We start from the raw sequence: 24,200 nt of genomic DNA, 5'->3' as shown, positions 1-24,200 counted from the left end.
TGTGCCCTGTACCCCCAAGTCCAAGTCATTAATATCATTATCATCATAGGCTGTCCCTCGGAATTGAGGAAGACTTGCTTTAACTCTTAAAATGAGTCTTTAGGTGGCTGAACAGTCCAATATGAGAACCACAATCCCTGTCACAGGTGGGACAGATAGTCGTTGAGGGTAAGGGAGGGCGGGACTGGTTTGCCGCATGCTCTTTCCGCTGCCTGCGCTTGATTTCTGCATGCTCTCGGCGATGAGACTCGAGGTGCTCAGTGCCCTCCCGGATGCACATCCTCCACTTAGGGCGGTCTTTGGCCAGGGACTCCCAGGTGTCAATGGGGATGTTACACTTTATCAGGGAGACTTTGAGGGTGTCCTTGTAATGTTTCCTCTGCCCACCTTTGGCTCGTTTGCCGTGAAGGAGTTCCGAGTAGAGTGCTTGCTTTGGGAGTCTCATGTCTGGCATGCGGACAATGTGGCCTGCCCAGCGGAGCTGATCAAGTGTGGTCAGTGCTTCAATGCTGGGGATGTTGGCCTGGTTGAGGACACTAATATTGGTGCATCTGTCCTCCCAGGGGATTTGTAGGATCTTGCGGAGACATCGTTGGTGGCATTTCTCCAGCGACTTTAGGTGTCTACTGTATACGGTCCATGTCTCTGAGCCATACAGGAGGGCGGGTATTACTACGGCCCTGTAGACCATGAGCTTGGTGGCAGTTTTGAGGGCCTGGTCTTCAAACACTCTTTTCCTCAGGCGCACTGGAAGCGGTGTTGAATTTCGTCATCAATGTCTGCTCTTGTTGATAAGAGGCTCCCGAGGTATGGGAAATGGTTCACGTTGTCCAGGGCCACACCATGGATCTTGATGACTGTGCTGTACGGCAAGGACAGACTGGTGGAGGACCTTTGTCTTACGGATGTTTAGCGTAAGGCCCATGCTTTCGTATGCCTCAGTAAATACGTTGACTATGTCCTGGAGTTCAGCCTCTGTATGTGCGCAGAAGCAGGCATCGTCCGCATACAGAGGTTAGAAACATAGAAATTTACAGCGCAAAAGTAGGCCATTTCAGCCCATTGTGTCCGCGCCGGCCAACAAAGAGCCGCACGGCCCTTGATCAGCAGCCCTAAAGGTTACATATAAACCTATGAACAATGACGAAAAGGCAAAGAGCACCCAGCCCAACCAGTCCGCGTCATACAACTGCAACACCCCTTGTATTTGCTCATTCTCTCTTACAAACACTCTCTCTCACACTCGCACATTCTCTCTCTCACACACTCTCTTACTCAACGTAAAAATCACCCTCCTCTACCCTGGTGTGTGTGTGCGCTGCTGCAGCCGCTGTCTCTGGCGTCCGCCGCTGACGTTGGGATCGGGGGCAGTGCCGGCACTGGGTTCCAGGCACAGAACCTGTACATGCATACTGGTAATGTCCATCTTTTGTTACTGTTTGTAGCTGATTGTATTGATTCATTAAAGTTTTAACTTATAAATGTTAACTCGCCCTAATGATTGTATTTATTCATTAAAGTTTTAACTTTAAAATGTACACTCACCCTAACAGAAAAATCGTTTACCCGGAATAGCCCAATCCCCGAGGGACCCAGATAATCGAGAGTTGCCTGTACCACAAAAAGCAAGGGACCCAGTACTGAGCCCTGCGGAACCCCACTGGAAACATCCTTCCAGTCATAAAAACATCCATCAATCATTACCCTTTGCTTCCTACCTCCAAGCCAATTTTGGATCCAACTTGCCACTTTGCCCTGTATCCCATGGGCTTTAACCTTCATGACCAGTCTATCATGTAGGACCTTATCAAAAGCCTTGCTAAAGTCCATATAAAGTACATCGTACGCACTACCCTCATTAACCCTCTTGGTTACCTCCTCAAAAAATTCTAGCAGGTTAGTCAAACATGATCTTCCCTTAACAAATCTATGCTGACTGTCCCTAATTAATCTTTGCCTTTCCAAATGCAGATTTATCCTGTCTTTCAGGATTTTTTCCAATAATGTTCCCACCATTGAGGTTAGGCTGACAGGCCTGTAATTAAGGTTGGGGTGGTCTTGGATCTAGCCTGGAGATGGCGAAGGTTGAACAGGTTCCCACTGGTTCTGTAGTTTACTTCCACTCCAGCGGGGAGCTTGTTGACTGTGAGGTGGAGCATGGCAGCGAGGAAGATTGAGAAGAGGGTTGGGGCCATGACACAACCCTGTTTGAGCCCGGTCCAGACGTGGATTGAGTCTCTAATGGATCCGTTGGTAAGGATCACGACCTGCATGTCGTCGTGGAGCAGGCGGAGGATGGTATTAATATATATCAAAAAAAGCAGTGGTTCCAGTACCGACCCCTAGGGAACACCACTATGTACCTTCCTCCAGTCCGGAAAACAACCGTTTACCACTACTCTCTGTTTCCTGTCACTTAGCCAATTAGCTAAATCATGAACTTGTGATCTGTCAATGTATGCATTGACAGGCCATCTGCACAGCCCACGAAATAGCACTTAATGGCGCAGAGTTGGACTATTTTCCCACCAACAGCCCAGCAATTGCTTATGGAAATGTTATGGTTGAAGCAAACAGGCACAGGGCCTGTCTGCATCAGCGTAAGGGGATACCTTAGGCATGTTTTAAACATTTTCATCTCAGAAATAATATAGTTTAACTTTATGCGTTTTTCTTATTTCTGTAAATATTAGAGTTTTAATGATGTCGATAAAATTATCAGCGAAATTTAATTTAATTTTTAGTGAAGTTGGTGGAATGAAGCTAATTAGGAATTAAATTCCAACCCTGTAAATTGTAATTAAATCTAATTACCGGATTCCATTAAATCTGATTACAGGATTCTCTTCTGAAATATGTAAAACCTAGGTCTGTTTTCTGATTAGAGGACCAGGTCCACGTGATCTCAGGTACGCTTCCACTCAGGCTGCATCCCTGGGATCTGTGGGCCATTACACTGCCCTCCAACTTGCAGCCTCAGATTGCAAGTTTTCGCAGGAGGGCCCCCATCAGGTAGGTGCATATTCTTTTTACAGCTCAGCAACATACTCCAAATGTATGCTGCCGACCACAATTTTTGGCCCAAAGTCATCTGCAAACTATTATCACAACTCTCTATTTCTTTATCCAAATCACTGATATATATGGTGAAGAGCTGAGGCCCCCATACAAATCTCTGGGGAACACCACTTGCCACATCCCGCCAAACAAAGTACATTCCCTTTATCCCAACTCTCTGTCTTCTACCTACCAACCAATTACCGACCTGTATCACAAGGATATGTCCAATTCCATGCGCTCTCATTTTGCTAATAATTTCTTGACATGACCTACCCTTCACAAATCGACACTGATTCTCTTTGATTAGCTCATACTTGTCCAAATGCTCTATCACTCTGTTGCTGATGATAGATTACAGTAATTTCCCACAACAATTAAAAGGGGAACACTTAAAAGGAGCACACAGTTAAGAAGATGCATATCCTGCACTTTCACTAAGTAAAAGCACTGGGGCAAAACACACCAATAACACGTGCATCATACACTGCAATGATTTTAAGAAGTTGGACTGAATTATAGTGGAATATGACCTGACAGTTCTTTTGCAATGTGGCAGATTAAGGTTGTTGTGGAAAAGTCGTGTGATCTTCATGGGTCTTGATGTGTGGCTAGGGCCACTGCATGTAATGCTTTTTTTTGTTGATGGGATGTGGCTGTCGCTGGTAAGGCCACTCATTTGTTTTGGCAAGAGTATTGGCACATGTGGAAATGTATGGTGTGTATTAGAGGTATATTTAAGGGTTGACTTGTTAGACCTCGCCTGATCACTCTTGCTGACTGAGCTGTTCTCTGAGTAGGGAAGCGAATTTCGTGATTGGGCTTGTCTTTTTCTGTTTCCGTCTCCCTTCCTCTGCTTACTTCATGGCTGTACTCCTTTGTAAGGCAAAGTTGTGTGGGACACAGCAGGCTACAATAATTTTGGAGACCTTAACTAGTTTTACCACAGCACTCACCATAGTTGCCAATTATCACATTTTGTATGGGCAGTCAGCGATTCTTCCCTTCGTTCGTGATCCTTAAGCTTAACCTCAAACACTCGCTCATTCTATCGCTTCCACAATGCATTGTTCATTAGTTCTTTTGCCTAGCCATGATGTGCAATGCATTGTAGAGCAAGTTGATCAGTTCATGGGGTTCCCACGCGAATGGGAGTTATATGAGAGGTAGGGTGTGCCATTTGAAAATTAACTTAGGATTGTTGCACACTGTAAACGCACATCACCCATTGTAATATTCTAAATGTGCAAATAAAGGCTGGTGATGTTTTTTTAATGCTTTTTGTCACTGTTCGAGACCTCTGTCAGCTGTGTATTTCTCCCCTCCATTTTACACGCAACTTTCAAACTGGTACTTCAGATTTTATTTTACAACCAAAACCTTAATCTTTCATAGATGATGACTTTGTGTTCTGTTTTCCGTTTAATTTGAGACCCTTGAAGTTGATGTACATTTTCAGTCAATACCTGCAAAGGCAGCTGCTGCTACTGACAGCTCCAGAATCGCTGCGGAGCCTCATCACGGAAACATTTCTCGGGAAGTCTGGTCCATAATGCTGCTGTGTGCAGCTGCTTTTTGTACCCCTCTGGTGTTCACCAGTGTTAAGTCTGTTACCATAATGACGTCTGTGAGGATCAAAGATAATGCATTTTTCTAGCTCCAGAGGACCTCCATATATTTATTTTATATGCAGATAGGAGATCGATTCTGATCAAATAGATGTTTTTAAATTCTTCTTTGTTTTCCCCAGGTTTTGTATCCAGACAATTCTCAAGGGTGAGTTCACAATAAGGATTTATCTGCTGCAATGTTAATTATCCATAGATACTTTACCATTATGCTGGCATGCTGCAACCATTCATTTCATGTCTCAATCTCCATTAAAAATGTTTTTGAAAGAAGACTTGCCTTTCACAACTTTAGGACATCCCAAAGTGCTTCACAGCCAATGAAGTACTTTTGAAGTGCCCCTGTTGTAATGTAGGAAATACAGCAGCCAATATGCGTACAGCAAGCTCCCACAAACAGCAATGAGATAATGGCCAGATAATCTCTGTTAGTGATGTTGGTTGAGGGATATATATTGGCCAGGACACCATGGAGAACTCCCCTGACCTTCAAAATAGTGCCATGGGATCTTTACATCCACTTGGGAGAGCAGAGGGGACTTAACAGCTCCAACATTGCAGCACTCCTTCAGTACTGCACTGGAGTGTCAGCCTGGATTTTGTACTGGAGTCTCTGGAGAGGAGACTTGACCCCACAACCTTCAGTGGAAAGAGTCCTATCACTTAGGCCATGGCTGGCATCTCGTTAGGCTGACCAATCGAATGGTCCCATTCACAGCTGTCTGTCTGTACCTGTCATTCTTTATCCTTATCTATTTCTAAATTACATTACTGATCTGAAAACTTGGCTTATCTCCTATAGGGATTTGGAACCCGTCTTTTCTCCTTTGAGGATTTAAGTGTGGTGTACAATAAATCTTTAAGGCTACATCCTTTCAGGTTAAATAAATTCTGCGAGGCACAATGTTAAACCATACATCCTCATTTTGGCCAGACCTCAATGTTTATACAGCATCCACTTTTGCTGGGGAAGATCTTCATTTTTATTGTTTTGGTCTATATACAAGCTGTTTTATTCACCTATATTTTCTAAAAATGTTGGTGCCTATTTTCTACTGAGGGTTATTAATATATGAGTTTTCAATTACAGTATCTAGTCTCAAGCCAATGTGCCATTTCTACTGTACATCCAACCCAGAGATACCATTCCTGTGCATGTGTTACGCCACTCAGAAGTAGGTTAGTAGCGATTGATGGGCAGAATGATTTTGTACTTTATTACTTCTACCACCGGAAAACCAAATGCCAAGTCGACAAGCACCAAAAATGGGCAAAAAAAAATCAGTGGAGCGAAACGCACTGGCTCGTGTCGCCTGAACCCAAGCCAAATTAGGATTCGGAACCCATTTAAATACCACTGGCGAGCTGCGGGCACTTCATGGCAGCGGGTGGATTCTGTATAGTTGATCTCAACGTCCATCCGTTATAGGCTTCCACAGAAATGGTCATCAAAATACCATGGTATTTTAAGCTGAATGTTATTAAAGTCAGACACCAGCCCCAGTCATCTTTCACTCCATGATTTTCAAGTACTCTGCTTACCCTTTCCATTAGATAACCAAAGAAATATCCCATAGGGCAAAAGAGGAAGGGCTTCACTGGGATGAAAATAACCTGCAGAAACATATTATGGCTCATCAGAAGAGTAAAAAATGTACTAGACCCATATGCAGAGAGCCATGCATGATGCACTGTAACACTGAAAATCACATCATCAGTGCTAGATGTTTAAAAGTACTTTGAGGCTGCAGAAAGTGCAGACTTGTTAGGTAACTGCTAAATCAAGAGCAACTCTCAAATCGGTACAGATAAATTTGTTTAAGTATACCTGTAATATATATTTTCCCATGGTAAGAATTTTATTAATTCTGCATATTTGTCAATATTTACACATTTATATTTGAACCTGTTCTTCCAGCACTTGAGCATAGCTTGAACTATGTATTTTCAACAAGTAGAGTATGTAAAATGTTAGCAATTATAAAAAGGAATAGGATTACTTTCAGAAAAGGTGCAACAAGACTGCTACAGTCCCTACAAGTTCACATTTGTATCAAATTATTTTAAGTAACAATCATTTACTCCATTAGAACTGTCATTGCATTGACCTTGTGTTATTGCTCCCAGTAGTCCAATGAGATTTTCTGCTACTATCGTAGTGGTAAGATGTTCCACATCATCCTCTTGCAACCCCTTGTATTTGGCCTTGATGAAATGAGCTGAATAGCTAGTGTAAATGCTATGCAGGCAGCAGTGAATAGTATGTACAATGGAGGATACTCCAGAAATCAATTAGACAGTCACAAAACTGAAACAGATGTGAATGATTCAACAGCAGGAATGGACAGAATTGCAGATCTAAAATATGTTTGCTCATATTAATAAACCATCTGTAAAAATGTAAAATAGGCATTAGCATATAATGTTGCTTTTGAATTATGCAATATTCACACAGATCATGTGGTAGAGTTTCTGCTAGCTTGCAATATTCCCCTGAAATCAGCCAAACCAGCATAAATGATCGAGGAATTTCAAGTACAAGTTAAGTCCAGCACAAATTGAGTTGCCATGATCTTTTACGCTTTTAGAAATAGCTAAGTTTAAGGCTATCTTTGGTCACTTTAATAATCAGGATCGACTGTAAACTAATCTGGTGGATATATTGTGTTTGATCAGAGTTTAAGACAGAATATAACACATTAGTTATATAGCAAAAACATACAACTGTAACAGATAGTTAATACCCATCCCGATCGGACAAATGGCTGGCGCACGTGAGCAGTTCTTTGGCTTGCAGTCTCTTTCTCTGCCTAGAGCTCCCTTCGATAAAGCATGGGTCACTTGAAAAGTTTTCGACCAGCTAAACTTCTGTTTCCCTCACCCCTCTCACAATTTGTGGTGAAAAAATCTCTTTTTATTCTCTTTTTAGGGGTGGGCCTGACCCTGGAATATTGACAAGACCTTTTGACCTATAGAGGTTCCCCATAAAACTTAATATCCAATAAGACTTCTAGTTCTTTGTCTTGATTCTTGTTTCAAGAACCCGCCTTAAAGATGTCTTACGATTTTGATCACGTCACTCTGTTTACACTAACCCAAGGTTTCTTCCTGTGGAAATATCTCATCTCTCTAGTCTCCTTTGATCCCATGAAGCCAAACCAGAAAACTGCTTGCCCCAGAGCCGTTATTTCTTTTACAACGTAGTAACATGTTTACGTTGACTCCTATAACTTCCATTCATCTTCACCAGCAGTTTTGTTAAGGTGACTTCAAACCCTACCCTTTGCATTATACATAAAATACATAAACAAGGTTCAAGTCTTAACTTAAAAACAGATAATCGCTTAGCAACAGGGAGACTATATGTAATACAAAGAACTAATCCCTCTATTTTTAACCATTTCTCTGATTTGAAGACATTCCGTCTGCAGTTCAAAACGATTTAAACACAGCATTTGTATCAATTTTATACATTCGTAACAGTGTTATACATTTTTAGGTACCCCTGATTTCTAACAGCTGGCTTGTATAACATTGCACTAGAAGCCGGCCCCGCCACCAAACTGGCCACACCCCTAGATCTAATTATTGAGCTTGACGAGTTTCTGCCAATTGCACCTGTTTATGGCCCTTCAAGGAGGTGCTTAAAATTATGTCGTTTTATTTTAGGTGCAAAGGCACTAGTAAGCACTTTTTAAAAGTTTTTAAATATTAAAAAATATTTAATTTACTGAGAAACTGACTAGTGTACACTAGTGAAACTAGCAAATGGTTCTATATATTTTTTTTAAAGTAATTTTCAGTTATTTAAAATCAGGTTACTCACAGCTGGTGGACTCGACACACTCATTTTAAATTCTATGTGCTCATGCTAGACCATGCTCATGTCGCTGAGGGGCAGCATGTAGATGAGAAATAGGAATGCGGGCCAAGGATGGATCCCTGGGGGATACCAAAGGTAATGATGCGGGAGTACGAATAGATTCCCTGGCTACGATTAGATAGATAAATGGAACCAGGCAAGTGCAGTCTCACCCAGCTGGACGACATTTATGTTTAAAATATGTAACTTGCACAATTGATTTTAAAAAATTCTTATTTTTGTTTGGGTGTATTCTCTTATCTTTTAAGGAGTTAAAATATAGAACATTTAACTGGTAACCTGATGGGTTCAGGCACTTGCAATATACTTTGAGGGAACATTCACCCACAAAAAATAAAGAATTGCCACCAAGAATTTGTTCTTAACCTTCTTGTGGTTTGTGAAGCATGAAAATGTATGCATACGACCAGATTTATTGGAAGCAGAACTAGATTTCATTGGTTAAAATTATTTTAAAACTGTGCTTTACAAATGTGCCACTTTAATTAAAATGTTTCAAATCATTATATACAGAATTCTTTCTACAGTTGTACAGATTCAAAGAATTACACTAAAAGGTTTTATCACCAAAACAAATGTGATTTGCATGATTAGAGGACTGGATGCTACGTACGAGCAGATCTCCTGTCATGTAACTCATGCTGACTCGGGGGTTATGCTGTTGTGAGGTGGGGAAGATGTAGATGAGGGGTTCATGTCTCAAGTGAAAAATTTGGAAAAAGATTTGCAAGAGATTAGCTCAAATTTGAAGTTGTTTTTATTCCTGCTAAATAGGGTTGGCCCTACCCACTATAAGTAGATAAATACATTTGTACCTTTCATGTACTAGTTACATAAATAAATAAATTGCTGCAGGCAAAAGTGTAGCAACTTACATTTATGGGTCATCTGTTTGGCACAGGGAGTTTTAGTCATGAGTTAACATATAAGAGTTTCAACTATTTAGCATCTTTTCTTTTAAACCAGTTATCTCTGCAGTGGTACCTAGTGTTACTAAAAGGTTCTGCTTAACTAAAGGTTTAAATTCAAGACTTTTATTTGGAACCTCCTTCCAAAGTAGTAAATCCTGAATTTCTACTTTAAATTTGAAGATGAATATAAATAATTGAATCTGGTGTACCCATATACAATAATTACAAAATATAAAATTGAAACAATTTCAAAATGCAAAGTTTAATTCGCCACACATATAACATGATGTATTTGATAAATAAGCATCCATTTGAGCATGATAAATTAAATTTTTTTCAGGAAATCACCTCAAACGTGGAGTTCATGTCTTACCTTGTTTTGATATTTTATTAAAAAATTCTAATTACTCTCAATGCCCTTAAAAAAATTCTCTGGACTTTCAGTAATTTTGCCATAATGTACAGTAAAGGGTGGGACTTACAGCCCTCGAATACTGTGAATGCCTGGTTTTGCTTATCATTTAAAAAAAATGTTCCCTCCTCCCAGCCCCAATATGTGGTTGTGTTCATTAGACTTAGCAGGGAGGCAGCCTCAATGCAAGCTGGCGGTTTTCTCCACAGACTGATTACATACAATGATGCTGGTGCACACTGGGAGCTATCATGTTCGGACTTCTTTTGCGCTGGCAGTGATAATTCTGGGAAGCCCCAGGTGCCCAAGCTTCAAGGAAGCTAGGAAACTCGAGGCTCGGGCTTCTCAAAGAACAGGTAGTCAGGCATACGCTTGAAAACATTTTAAGGCAACATTTAGGTTTGTCTAACAATTTTATTTTTAACGTTGTAATGTTTTTTATGTCTTGATTATGTTTCAAACCCTAGTTACTGTACTAAGATCCCCAGCTAGTTCAAGATAGCAGGCAAAGATTAAGCATTTTAAGCAATTTGAATTGCCAACTAATGCTGGCTCAGATTCGATTGGATGTTTTCATATACACATTTATACACACACATCTATATCCATACAAACCTACTGGATAGATATTCAGACATCTCATATGGATATAGTTAAATGTGCCTATACATGCATGTCTACAGAGCACACAGAAAATATAGCCAAGATATATACACTTACATAAAAATTAAACTAAAAGTCCCCACTTATGTCTTGGGTACAAGTGCACAATACAAGAATGCTGATCTAGTGCCTGAACCTGGCCTTCTAAGCACTGTGTATATGGCAGGCTATTCCCTTTTTCCCCAACCCCCACCACTTTTTTTATGAAAGCAGTGACTTGAAAACAGTTGACTTCATGATTGCACATAAAACAAAGTTGCCGCCGATGGCACTGGTGGGAACATTAGTACCTGGCCAGTGCAACTTTTTCCACCACCTACACACTCTTGCTAGCACTATAGTGGTAGTATTCTAATAAAGTGACCGTCGCCGATCCCAGATATTGCAGCAGGGTCAGGAGTGGAGGTTACCAGCAACCGCTCTGCTGTACTTCTGCCAGCAGAGCAAGCACAAGGATTTCTGGGGCTACCATCGCCACATGCAGAAATTCACAATTTCTTAATTAGGCTGTTAAGATTGAGTATTTCTTAATGGGGGAGTTCTTTATATTCAGAAGCTCGTGTGGGGAAAGGAGGATCATCTATAATGAAAATTTTAAAAATCAGTACAGAACAATATCAAACTTTTATTGTACCAATGTTCCACACATAATTAACACAATATTTACACAAACACCTAAAATGGGGTTTACACAAGACACTTGTTTGTTCAGCATTTGATGCTTTCAACATTAAAGCAACTTAGTGCCGTCAGAATGTTTCCACACAATATTTTATACAAAATACACGTAATACAGATGTTATCACAGCACAGATTCGGTTTATTCTTTGGGATACAATGATTTACTAACAGCTCACTGCTCTGGCAACTGCTCAAGAGTAATGGCTGCATAATTTTTAAAAGCTTTCCCATTTATCTGGCTACTAGAATTAGGACATAATTTAATTCTACCCAAACTGATATTTTCAATCTGGATTATGTACTTCAGAAAACAGTATCAATGTATGGTTCAGAAATATTAAAACAGCATGTTACTGGCATCAGTCCAGCAGGTTTCATTTTCTGAAAGAAAAACTCAGTAAAAAGGCCTTATTCGCTGACTAATTCGGCTGGTTTTAAATGGTCAAGTTATAAAGCTCAGTAAAATTTGACTTCATAAAGCCATCTTGTCAGCCTCTATTGGCTGAGCCTGGTCATTTGCTTTCTGCAGCAGCACTGCCTTCAGTGCATTAATCTTCTCATCAATTTCTATCAGACTGTAGCCCTGAAACACAAATAATTTAAAGGATTTAAATTTGCAATACACTGGGATAAACAACTGTAATTATGCTTCTCATTTAGAAGCAGCATGATGTAATGCAAACATTTCAATGGAAAAATAGCACTACAGCAGCCATGTGTCTTTTGCATAATTTGAACTCCAAGTATTTCCGATACCATCTATGTACCAAACCTAACTTGACACAGCAACACGTTAGATTGTATGAACTTTTAGCTGTGCGCTTCTATATGCAGTAAACCACCTGGCAAATTTTAATTGGAACCAGGCAGATTCTTTCCCTCCCCCAACTCTGACAAACCAAATTTTACCTTGGTCACTTGTTGCTCTTCTGCCAATTATAGCACATTATGTGCACTTACACAGCGTAGCAAGCAAACTTAGTATGAATCAGTAGCAGCGATATTACAACATGTTAAAAGAGCATCCCCACTGATACTTGCGCTGATAGTGAAAAGGTCACATTTTGGGTTAATATAATAGGGAGAGGAGGGAAGGTGGAACATTTGTCATTACACCTGGAATGTCCCAGATCATCCAGTTCTGGCAGTGGTGAAGTGTCCCACTTGAATGGACAATGCCATTAATTCAGTCAGCTCCTTTTCTAGTTCTCCAGCAAAAAAAAACAGGAGAATGAGACAGATGTTGGATGGCGGGGAGGGAGGGGGAGGTGAAGAAAGAAAGATTAAATAAGTGAAAGAGAAGGAGTAAGAAAGGCGTATATTAATATCACTTTTATAGTGCACTGAAGACCGCAGTGTCAGCTCTATTTTCACTAATATAATTGAGGACCATATTTTCAATTTGCTGACACTGTTGTGAAATTGGGGAATGCAGCGTTCCAAGTGTGCGTACTCAAGCCTAAGCACCAAGCTGTTCACCTGCTTCATTGTGATTTGTAATGATTGAAAAGAGCGAGCAATATAAAATCATTTAATCATTAAATTGTGATTGACTGTTTTCAACTTTAAAAAGCTTTTTTCAGACATGACTTTGTACGAGCCACCTGTACTGCAAGGCACAGAAAACTGCATTAACAGTGAATTTGTTAATTTTATAGTGAATTATGCCTAACTGGGCACAAACAAATACCAAAAATATAATATAAAGGCAGCATGGAACAATTAGATCCCTTGCTGAAGCAACGGGTTTCTATGCTTTCCAGATTGGTGTTCAAGATGGGCACAAGTTGGTATATCCTGTCAAAAACAAGTGGCCCAGATGTTTGTCTCCATTTGACTGTTTAGAGATTGAAGAGAAAGGGGAGGGGGAGAAGAGACAGAAAGATAGAAGCACCTCAATATGGAAGCACTGTAAATATAATTGCATGATCAAATATGTCCTTAGATCTCAAGACTGTGTTGTATAAGATACTGAATATGGAAGCTAAAAAAAATACCTGCACTGTTTCTTGAACTTTACGCCTTTTGCTTGGAAAATTCTGAAGAGGAAACAAGTTTTTTGTTTAAGTTCTGTTCCATTTAAGAAAACACACACAATCTTAGCTACTGATAACCATGAAGAAGCTGTAAAATCTGAAGCATACTGATTAAACACATTCAATAGCTAAAATTATTAACCCTATCAAAGAAAATCAATGACAAAACATTTTTCAATTCTAAAAACAAACACAACTTAAGTAAAAGTAATATGGAACAGGATTCTGTATATCTGCACCATACAGTCAAGAGGTGAAGTTTCAAACATCCCTACCATGGTTACATTTCATAAGCAATATGTAAAATGAATATAATTAAAGGTCTTGTATATCTGTAGCATGAGACTTCAAAAGTGTATATAGGGTAAAAAAAAATGGTGACTGATTCAAATAACTGATCAATGGAATAATTGAACCAATCAAAAACCTGTTCCATTCACTAGATGGTTGGAAGCAAAGTGACAACCAGCAACTATCACAAAACCAACTTAAATTTTCAATTTCTTTCAAAGCCACCATTCACAAATCAGGAAGTACAATAAAACTGAACAAGTTAATTGCTCAATTTTCTCCTAGTCCTTGGAACGACCATGTCGTTTCTTCACAAATATTAGCACAGAGCAAAGAGGGGGAGGAATTCCTGAACTGTGTAAATGAGAACTTTCTTGATCAGTGAGTTTCCAGTCCAACGAGGAAGGAAGCAGCTCTGGGGAATGAAGTGAGGCAAGTGGAGCAGGTTTCAGTGGGAGAGTATTTGAGAAACAGTGATCATATCATCAGGTTTAGAATAGTTATGGAAAAGGACAAGGAACAATCAAGTGTAAAAGTACTTAACCGGACAAGGGTTAACTTCAGTGAGTTGAAAAGGGATCTGGCCCTGGTGGATTGGAATCAAAAATGGATAGGCAAAACAGTAATTGAACAATGGGAGGCCATCAAATAGTTGGCTCGGATACAGAGTAGACATATTCCCATTTGGTGGAAAAGAAGAGCATCCAAAGATAGGGTTCCCTGGATGACTAAAGTAATGGAGGTTAAAATGAGACAGAAAAAGGAGGCTCGTGACAAATGTATAATTCATAATACAGTAGCGAACCAAACTGAATATAGAAAGAACAGAGGAGATTGAAAAAAAAGGACTAAGAGGAGCAAAGAGGAAGTATGAGAATAGATTAGTGGCTACCATAAAATGGAACCTAAAAGCCTTTCTCAACACAAATAGTGAAAGGGTAGTCAAAGGAAGGGTGTGGCCAACTAAGGACCAAAACAGATATTCTTGTGAAGGCAGAGGGCATGGCTGAAATACTAAATGAGTACTTTGCATCTGTCTTCATGAGAGACGAGGATATTGCCATTGTAACAGTAAAGGAGGAATGTAGCGATATTGGATAGGATAAAACTAGAAACAGAGGAGGTACTTAAAAGATCGGCAGTCCTCAAACTAGAAAAGTCACCTGGTCCAAATGGGTTACATCCGAGGTTACTGAGGGAAGCAAGGGTGGAAATTGTCACTCTGGTCACAATCTTCAAATCCTCCTTGGATATGGGGGCGTTGCCAGAGAACTGGAGGATTGCAAATGTTACACCCCTATTTAAAAAAAAGGAGAGATAAACCCAGCAACTACAGGCCTGTCAGTCTGATGTCAGTGGTGGAGAAATTTTCACAGATAATGGGGCTAAAATTCCGGCCTCACCGGGTCCGTACAAAGTGTGGAAGGACCTGGCGAGGCCTCGCAAAAGCCTATTTCCCCAACTCATGCCAAGCGAATGTCCTTCAAACTCTACGCCTGGTGAAAGCAGGCACATAGCCTACTTTTACAAGTGTAAGAGTTTTAAAACAAACATATAAAAATTTTATTTAAAAACACATTTTAAAGTTAAAAACCCTGTCCATTATTAATGGAGTCATGAAGGGGAAATCATGTTTAACTAATTTACTGGAATTCCTTGAGGATATAACGAGCATGGTGGATAGAGATGTACCGATGGATGTGGTGCATTTAGATTTCCAAAAGGCATTCGATAAGGTGCCACACAAAAAGTTACTGCAGAAGATAAAGGTGCGCTAATGGGTCCTTTTCGGGTTGGAAATCGGTGGTTAGTGGTGTGCCACAGGGATCGGTGCTGGGACCACAACTGTTTACAATATACATAGATGACCTGGAAGAGGGGACAGAATGTAGTGTAACAAAATTTGCAGATGACACAAAGATTAGCGGGAAAGCGGGTTGTGTAGAGGACACAGAGAGGCTGCAAAGAGATTTAGATAGGATAAGCGAATGGGCTAAGGTTTGGCATATGGAATACAATGTCGGAAAATGTGAGGTCATCCACCTTGGAAAAAAAAACAGTAAAAGGGAATATTATTTGAATGGGGAGAAATTACAACATGCTGCGGTGCAGAGGAACCTGGGGGTCCTTGTGCATGAAACCCAAAAAGTTAGTTTGCAGGTGCAGCAGGTAATCAGGAAGGCGAATGGAATGTTGGCCTTCATTGCGAGAGGGATGGAGTACAAAAGCAGGGAGGTCCTGCTGCAACTGTACAGGGTATTGGTGAGGCTGCACCTGGAGTACTGTGTGCAGTTTTGGTCACCTTACTTAAGGAAGGATATACTAGCCTTGGAGGGGGTACAGAGACGATTCACTATGCTGATTCCGGAGATGAGGGGGTTACCTTATGATGATAGATTGAGTAGACTGGGTCTTTACTCGTTGGAGTTCAGAAGGATAAGGGGTGATCTTATAGAAACATTTAAAATAATGAAAGGGATAGACAAGATAGAGGCGGAGAGGTTGTTTCCACTGGTCGGGGAGACTAGAACTAGGGGGCACAGCCTCAAAATACGGGGGAGCCAATTTAAAACCGAGTTGAGAAGGAATTTCTTCTCCCAGAGGGTTGTGAATCTGTGGAATTCTCTGCCCAAGGAAGCAGTTGAGGCTAGCTCATTGAATGTATTCAAGTCACAGATAGATAGATTTTTAACCAATAAGGGAATTAAGGGTTATGGGGAGCAGGCGGATAAGTGGAGCTGAGTCCACGGCCAGATCAGCCATGAACTTTTTGAATGGCGGAGCAGGCTCGAGGGCCTAGATGGCCTACTCCTGTTCCTAATTCTTATGTTCTTATGTTCTTAAGGTAAGTTTGTTTTAAGCCATATTAAAACACATTAAAAAAAAAATCAAAAAATATTTTCTAATACATTTAATTAACTTTCATTTCAATTAATTTTAAATGAGAGATGTTTTATTTATTTATTATGTTGTGTTTCTTGTAAACTCGTAAAAACAGAGTTCCCATTATCAATGAGAATACTGCAGAGTGATTGGTGCTCCAGCTTGACTCCAGCTTTTTTGCACGTACGGGAAAGTCCTCTCCCCGCATCAAATGAAGGCCTCCAACCAAAATCGAAGGCGTCTCCGGGACCGCCAGGTACTTTTGCAAAAAGATTTTGGGTTGGAAGCGTTCGTCCGAAGGAAGCCTCCGACTGGAATTTTAGCCCCAATAATCCGGGACAAAATGAATTGGCATTTGGAAAGTATGGGCTAATAAATGAACGTCAGCATGATTTGGTCAAGCCAAATTGTGTTTGACTAACTTGATTGAGTTATTTGATGAAGTAATGGAGAGGGTGATTAGGGTAGTACAGTTGATGTGTATATAGACTTTCAAAGGCATTTGACAAAGTACCATATGATATCTTTGGATCAAACCCGCCTTGCAAACAGTGAACAACCATCAACCACCTCAGAACTGGTCATGGTAGATGCTGCCACCTTCTCCACAGGTGGAAGATTAAAGCATCCCTATCATGCCACTGTGGAGCTGCCCTGCAGCACATCATTGAGCACTGCCCTCAGAGGAAATTTGCAAGCAACCTACAAGATATTTATGCTGTTACACCTGAAGCTTTGGCCTGGATATCCAACTTGGATATCTACATTTGATTTGCTTTGTTACTACCACATGAAAGAAGTAGACTTATTAGCAAAATGAAAGCACATAGGATTAAAGGGATAGTGGCAGCTTGGATACAAAATTGGGTATTGGAAAGTAATGGTGAATGGTTGTTCTGCAGACTGGAGGGAGGTATACAGTGGTGCTACACAGGGGTCAATGGTATTAGATCCACTGCTCTTTTTGATATATATTAATGACCTGGATTTGGGTATACGGGGCATAATTTCAACATTTACAGATGACACAAAACTCGGAAATGTAGTAAACAATGAGGAAGATCATAACGGACTTCACGGGAACTTACAGACTGGTGAAATGGGCAGACACATGACAGATGATATTTAATATAGAGAAGTGTGATACATTTTTGTAGGAAGAATGAGGAAAGGCAATATGAACTAAATGGTACAATTTTAAAATGGGTGCAGGAACAGAGAGACCTGGAGGTATATGTACACAAATCTCTGAAGGTGGCAGAACAAGTTGAGAAGGCCATGAAAAAAGCATATGGGATTCTTGACTTTATTAATAGAGGAACAGAGTACAAAAGCAAGGAAGTTATGCTAAACCTTTATAAAACACTGGTTTGGCCTCAGCTGGAATATTGTGTCCAATTCCGGCCACCATTCTTTAGGAAGGATGTCAAGGCCTTAGAGTGACGGTGCAGAAGTGATTTACTAGAATGGACAGGGATGAGGGACTGCAGTTACATGGAGAGACTAAAGAAGCTGGGTTTGTTCTCCTTAGACCAGAGAAGGTTAAGAGGAGGATTGATAGAGGCATTCAAACGGTACTGATAAAGTAAATAAGTATACATAGAAACATAGAAAATAGGTGCAGGAGTAGGCCATTCGGCTCTTCGAACCTGCACCACCATTCAATATGATCATGGCTGATCATTCACCTCAATACCCCTTTCCTGCTTTCTCTCCATACCCCTTGATCCCTTTAGCCGTAAGGGCTATATCTAACTCCCTCTTGAATATATCTAATGAACTGGCATCAACAACTCTCTGCGGCAGAGAATTCCACAGGTTAACAACTCTCTGAGTGAAGAAGTTTCTCCTCATCTCAGTCCTAAATGGCTTACCCCTTATCCTTAGAATATGTCCCGTAGTTCCGGACTTCCCCAACATCGCGAACATTCTTCCTGCATCTAACCTGTCCAGTCCCGTCAGAATTTTATATGTTCCTATGAGATCCCCTCTCATCCTTCTAAACTCCAATGAATACAGGCCCAGTCGATCCAGTCTCTCCTCATATGTCAGTCCTGCCATCCCGGGAATCAGTCTGGTGAACCTTCGCTGCACTCTCTCAATAGCAAGAACGTCCTTCCTCAGATTAGGAGACCAAAACTGAACACATTATTTCAGGTGAGGCCTCACTAAGGCCCTATACAACTGCAGAAAGACCTCCCTGCTCCTATACTCAAATTCCCTAGCTATGAAGGTCAACACACCATTTGCCTTCTTCACCGCCTGCTGTACCTGCATGCCAACTTTCAATGACTGATGAACCATTACACCCAGATCCCATTGCATCTCCCCTTTTCCTAGTCTGCCGCCATTCAGATAATATTCTGCCTTCGTGTTTTTGCCACCAAAGTGGATAACCTCACATTTATCCACATTATACTGCATCTGCCATGCATTTGCCCACTCGCCTAACCTGTCCAAGTCACCCTGCAGCCTCTTAGCATCCTCCACAGAGCTCACACCACCACCCAGATTAGTGTCACCTGCAAACTTGGAGATATCACACTCAATTCCTTCATCCAAATCATTAATTTATATTGTAAATAGCTGGGGTCCCAACACTGAGCCCTGCGGCACCCCACTAGTCACTGCCTGCCATTCTGAAAAGGACCCGTTTATCCCGACTCTCTGTTTCCTGTCTGCCAACAAATTCTCTATCCACGTCGGTACATCACCCCCAATACTATGTGCCTTAATTTTGCACACCAATCTCTTGTGTGGGACCTTGTCAAAAGCCTTTGAAAGTCCAAGTACACCACATCCACTGGTTCTCCCTTGTCCACTCTACTAGTTACATCCTCAAAGAATTCTAGGCGATTTGTCAAGCATGATTTCCCTTTCATAAATCCATGCTGACTTGGACTGATCCTGTCACTGCTTTCCAAATGCGCTGCTATTTCATCTTTAATAATTGATTCCAACATTTTCCCCACTACTGAAGACAGGCTAACCCGGTCTATAATTACCCGTTTTCTCTCTCCCTCCTTTCTTAAAAAGTGGTGTCACATTAGCTACCCTCCAGCCCATAGGAACTGATCCAGAGTCGATAGACTGTTGGAAAAAGATCACCAATGCATCCACTATTTCTAGGGCCACTTCCTTAAGTACTCTGGGTTGCAGACTATCAGGCCCCGGGGATTTATCAGCCTTCAATCCCATCAATTTCCCGAACACAATTTTGAATGCCTCTTCCTTGGATTTAACACTATCCTTAATTTCCCTTGTTAGCCACAGTTGAGCCACCTTCCTCGTTTTATTTTTACTCCAGACAGGGATGTACAATTGTTGAAGTTCATCCAAGTGATCTTCAAATGTTTGCCATTGCCTATCCACCGTCAAATTTTTAAGTATCATTCGCCAGTCTATTCTAGCCAATTCACGTCTCATACCATCGAAGTTATCTTTCCTTAAGTTCAGGACCCTAGTCTCTGAATTAACTGTGTCACTCTCCATCTTAATAAAGAATTTTTACCATATTATGGTCACTCTTTCCCAAGGGGCCTCGCACAACAAGATTGCTAATTAGTCCTTTCTCATTACACGCCACGCAGTCTAGGATAGCCAGCCCTCTAATTGGTTCCTCGGCATATTGGTCGAGAAAACTGTTGGGAGTGCATGCTTTACAGACACACATGTTCCGCCACCAGGGAGCACATCCCCTGAAGTCCCAAGGGATCCCAGCATCCCTTGGGAGCACTGTATATAAGCCAGCCCCTAGGGCCTGTTCCTCACTCTGGAGTGTCTTAATAAAGACTGAGGTCACTGTTACTTTAACCTCCCTATGTGCAGTCTCATCTGTGTTAGGAACACAATAACTGGCGACGAGTATACGAATCCAACGCAAAGATGCAGCAAACTGTGAGCATCCTGGAGAAGTTCTCAGAGGGTGAGGACTGGGAAGCCTATGTCGAACGGCTAGACCAGTACTTTGTAGCTAACGAGCTGGACGGAGAAGGAGGCGCTGCAAAAAGGAGAGCGGTCCTCCTCATGGTCCGCGGGGCACCGGCCTACAGCGTCATGAAGAATCTTCTGGCTCTGGTGAAGCCCACAGATAAGTCGTATGAGGAGCTGTGTACACTGGTTCGGGAGCATCTTAACCCGAGTGAGAGCGTGCTGATGGCGAGGTATCGGTTCTACACGTGCCAGCGATCTGAAGGTCAGGAAGTGGCGAGCTACGTCGTCGAGCTAAAGTGACTTGCAGGACAATGTGAGTTTGATGGCTACCTGGAGCAGATGCTCAGAGACTTTTTTGTGCTGGGCATTGGCCACGAGACCATCCTACGAATACTTTTGACTGTAGAGACACCGACCCTCAGTAAGGCCATTGCGATTGCACAGGCGTTTATGTCCACCAGTGATAACACCAAACAAATCTCTCAGCACACAAGTGCTAGCAATGTTCATAAATTAACTGGAACGGTGTTTGCGAGCAGAAATGTACACGGCAGAAACCACGAGTCTGCAACTGCCAGCAGGCCTCAGGTGACAGATGACTCAAGAGTCCCTAACAAAGGATGAATGCAAGGCAATTCACACCTTGTTGGCATAGTGGAGGCTTCCATTCAGCCGATTCATGCCGCTTCAAAGGGTATGTTTGCAAGAGCTGTGGAACAATGGGGCACCTACAACGAGCTTGCAGACTAGCTGCAAGCTCTGCAAAACCTGCTAACCATCACGTGGCAGAGGAAGATCGGTCCATGGTGGATCAAAGCAATTTCGAGCCTGAGAGAGAGGAGGCAGATGCTGAAGTACACGGGGTGACAACATTTTCGACGAAATGTCCACCTATAATGCTAAATGTAAAATTGACTGGCTTACCCGTCGCCATGGAACTGGACACTGGCGCTAGCCAATCCATCATGAGTAAAAAGATGTTTGAGACTGTGGTGCAACAAGGCACTCAGACCAGCCCTGAGCCACATCCACACGAAACTGAGAACGTACACCAAAGAGCTTATCCCTGTCCTGGGCAGCGCCATGGTCAAGGTCACCTATGAGGGCACGGTGCACGAACTGCCACTCTGGATTGTCCCGGGCGATGGCCCCACACTGCTTGGAAGGAGCTGGCTGGGCAAAATCCGCTGGAACTGGGATGACATCCGAGCGCTATCACATGTCGATGAGGCCTCATGTACGCAGGTTCTTCACAAATTTCCTTCCCTTTTTGAGCCAGGCATTGGAAACTTTTCTGGGGCGAAGGTGCGGATCCACATGGTCCCAGAGGCACAACCCATTCACCACAAGATGCGAGCGGTACCTCACATGATGAGGGAGAGAGTGGAAATCGAGCTGGACAGTCTGCAACGCAAGGGCATCATCTCCCCAGTGGAATTCAGCCAGTGGGCCAGCCAGAGTGTTCCAGTACTCAGAAGTGATGGCACGGTCAGGATTTGCGGCGATTATAAAGTAACTATTAATCGTTTCTTGCTACAGGACCAATTCCCGCTACCTAAGGCAGATGACCTGTTTGCGACGCTGGCAGGAGGCAAGACGTTCACCAAGCTCGACCTGACTTCGGCCGACATGACGCAGGAGCTGGAGGAGTCTTCGAAGGGCCTTACCTGCATCAACACGCACAAGGGACTGTTCATCTACAACAGGTGCCCGTTGGGAATTCGGTCAGCTGCAGCGATCTTCCAGAGAAACATGGAGAGCCTACTCAAGCCCGCACCACGCATGGTGGTTTTTCAGGACAACATATTGGTCACGGGTCGGGACACTGTTGAGCACCGACAAAACCTGGAGGAGGTCCTCCAGCGACTGGATCGCGTAGGGCTGCGGCTGAAGAGGTCGAAATGCGTCTTCATGGCAACAGAAGTGGAGTTTTTGGGGAGAAAGATCACGGTGGACGGCATTCGGCCCACAGACGCCAAGACAGAGGCTATCAGGAACGTGCCCAGGCCACAGAACGTCACGGAGCTGCGGTCGTTCCCGGGCCTCCTGAACTATTTTGGTAATTTCCTACCGGGGTTAAGCACCCTCTTAGAGCCCCTACATGTTGCGTAAAGGTGAGAACTGGGTATAGGGAAAGAAAGTAATTGCTTTTGAGAAAGCCAGAAACATTTTATGCTCCAACAAGCTGCTTGTATTGTATAACCCGTGTAAAAGACTTGTGCTAGCATATGATGCGTCGTTGTAAGGAGTCGGGTGTGTATTACAAGCAGCTAACATTGCGGGGAAGTTGCAACCTGTCGCCTGTACCCCCAGGAGCTTATCTAAGGCCGAGAGAGCCTACAGCATGACTGAGAAAGAAGCATTAGCGTGTGTGTTCGGGGTAAAGAAAATACATCAGTACCTGTTTGGCCTCAAATTTGAGCTGGAAACCGATCACAAACCCTTCATATCCCTGTTCGCTGAAAACAAGTGGATAAATACTAATGCCTCAGCCCGCATACAAAGGTGGGCACTCGCGCTATCAGCGTATAACTATACCATTCGCCACAGGCCAGGCACCGAGAACTGTGCGGCTGCTCTCAGTCGGCTACCATTGCCCACCATGGGGGTGGAAATGGCGCAGCCTGCAAACTTGTTGATGGTGGCGCAGCCCGCAGACTTGTTGATGGTCATGGAAGTGTTTGAAAATGATAAATCATCTGTCACGGCCCGCCAGATTCGGACTTGGACCAGTCAAGATCCTCTGCTGTCTCTAGTAAAAAACTGTATACTGCACGGGAGCTGGGCCAGCATCCCCGTTGAAATGCAAGAGCTAATCAAGCCGTTCCAGCGCCGAAAGGACGAGCTGTCCATTCAGGCAGACTGCCTGTTGTGGGGTAACCGCGTAGTGCTACCCAAAAAGGGCAGGGAGACGTTCATCTCGGATCTCCACAGCACACACCCGGGTATAGTAATGATGAAAGCGATAGCCAGATCCCACGTGTGGTGGCCCGGTATCGACTCTGACTTAAGAGTCCTGTGTACGGCAATGCCGCGTGTGTGCTCAGTTGAGCAACGCGCCCAGAGGCACCACTAAGTTTGTGGTCCTGGCCCTCCAGACCATGGTCGAGGATCCATGTTGACTATGCGGGCCTGTTTCTCGGTAAAATGTTCCTGGTGGTGATGGATGCTTTTTCAAAATGGATTGAATGTGAAATAATGTCGGGAAGCACCCCCACCGCCACCATTGAAAGCCTGAGGGCCATGTTTGCCACCCACGGCCTGCCTGACATACTGGTCAATGACAACGGGCCATGTTTCACCAATGCCGAATTTAAAGAATTCATGACCCGCAATGGGATCAAACATGTCACCTCGGCCCCGTTTAAACCAGCCTCCAATGGGCAGGCAGAGCGGGCAGTACAAACAATCAAACAGAGCGTTAAACGAGTCACAGAAGGCTCACTCCAAACCCGCCTGTCCCGAGTACTGTTCAGCTAGCACACGAGACCCCACTCGCTAACAGGGGTGCCCCCGGCTGAGCTACTCATGAAAAGGACACTTAAAATCATACTCTCGCTGGTTCATCCCAACCTGCATGATCAGGTGGAGAGCAGGCGGCAGCAACAAAATGTAAACGCCATTGTGTCACGAGAAATTGATCTGAATGACCCTGTGTACGTGCTAAACTATGGACATGGTCCCAAGTGGATCACGGGCACGGTAATAGCTAAAGAAGGGAATAGGGTGTTTGTAGTCAAACTAGACAATGGACAAATTTGCAGAAAGCACTTGGACCAAACGAGGCTGCGGTTCACAGAATGCCCTGAACAACCCACAGCA

At 42.7% G+C, this 24,200-nt stretch overlaps 1 protein-coding gene across 4 annotated transcripts in view; it reads right to left on the bottom strand.

Moving 5' to 3' along the window:
• Positions 1 to 11,177: 11,177 nt before the first annotated feature.
• mbip (MAP3K12 binding inhibitory protein 1) overlaps positions 11,178 to 24,200 on the bottom strand; it is a 36,378-nt gene continuing 23,355 nt past the window's right edge. For 3 of the 4 annotated variants that reach the window (XM_070877454.1, XM_070877455.1, XM_070877456.1), the window contains 2 exons: positions 13,233 to 13,274; positions 11,178 to 11,818 (listed from right to left, as the gene is read on the bottom strand). In XM_070877454.1, coding sequence (XP_070733555.1) covers positions 11,708 to 11,818; positions 13,233 to 13,274 — 153 coding nt within the window. In that variant the 3' untranslated portion in view covers positions 11,178 to 11,707. Of the gene's footprint in view, positions 11,819 to 13,232; positions 13,275 to 14,725; positions 14,860 to 24,200 lie in introns of all 4 variants that reach the window. The other variant, XR_011592942.1, reaches the window with a different exon arrangement.

This window comes from Pristiophorus japonicus, chromosome 4 (genome assembly GCF_044704955.1).
Source record: "Pristiophorus japonicus isolate sPriJap1 chromosome 4, sPriJap1.hap1, whole genome shotgun sequence".
Taxonomy (NCBI): domain Eukaryota; kingdom Metazoa; phylum Chordata; class Chondrichthyes; family Pristiophoridae; genus Pristiophorus; species Pristiophorus japonicus.
This window is presented reverse-complemented; position numbering and strand designations above follow the sequence as displayed.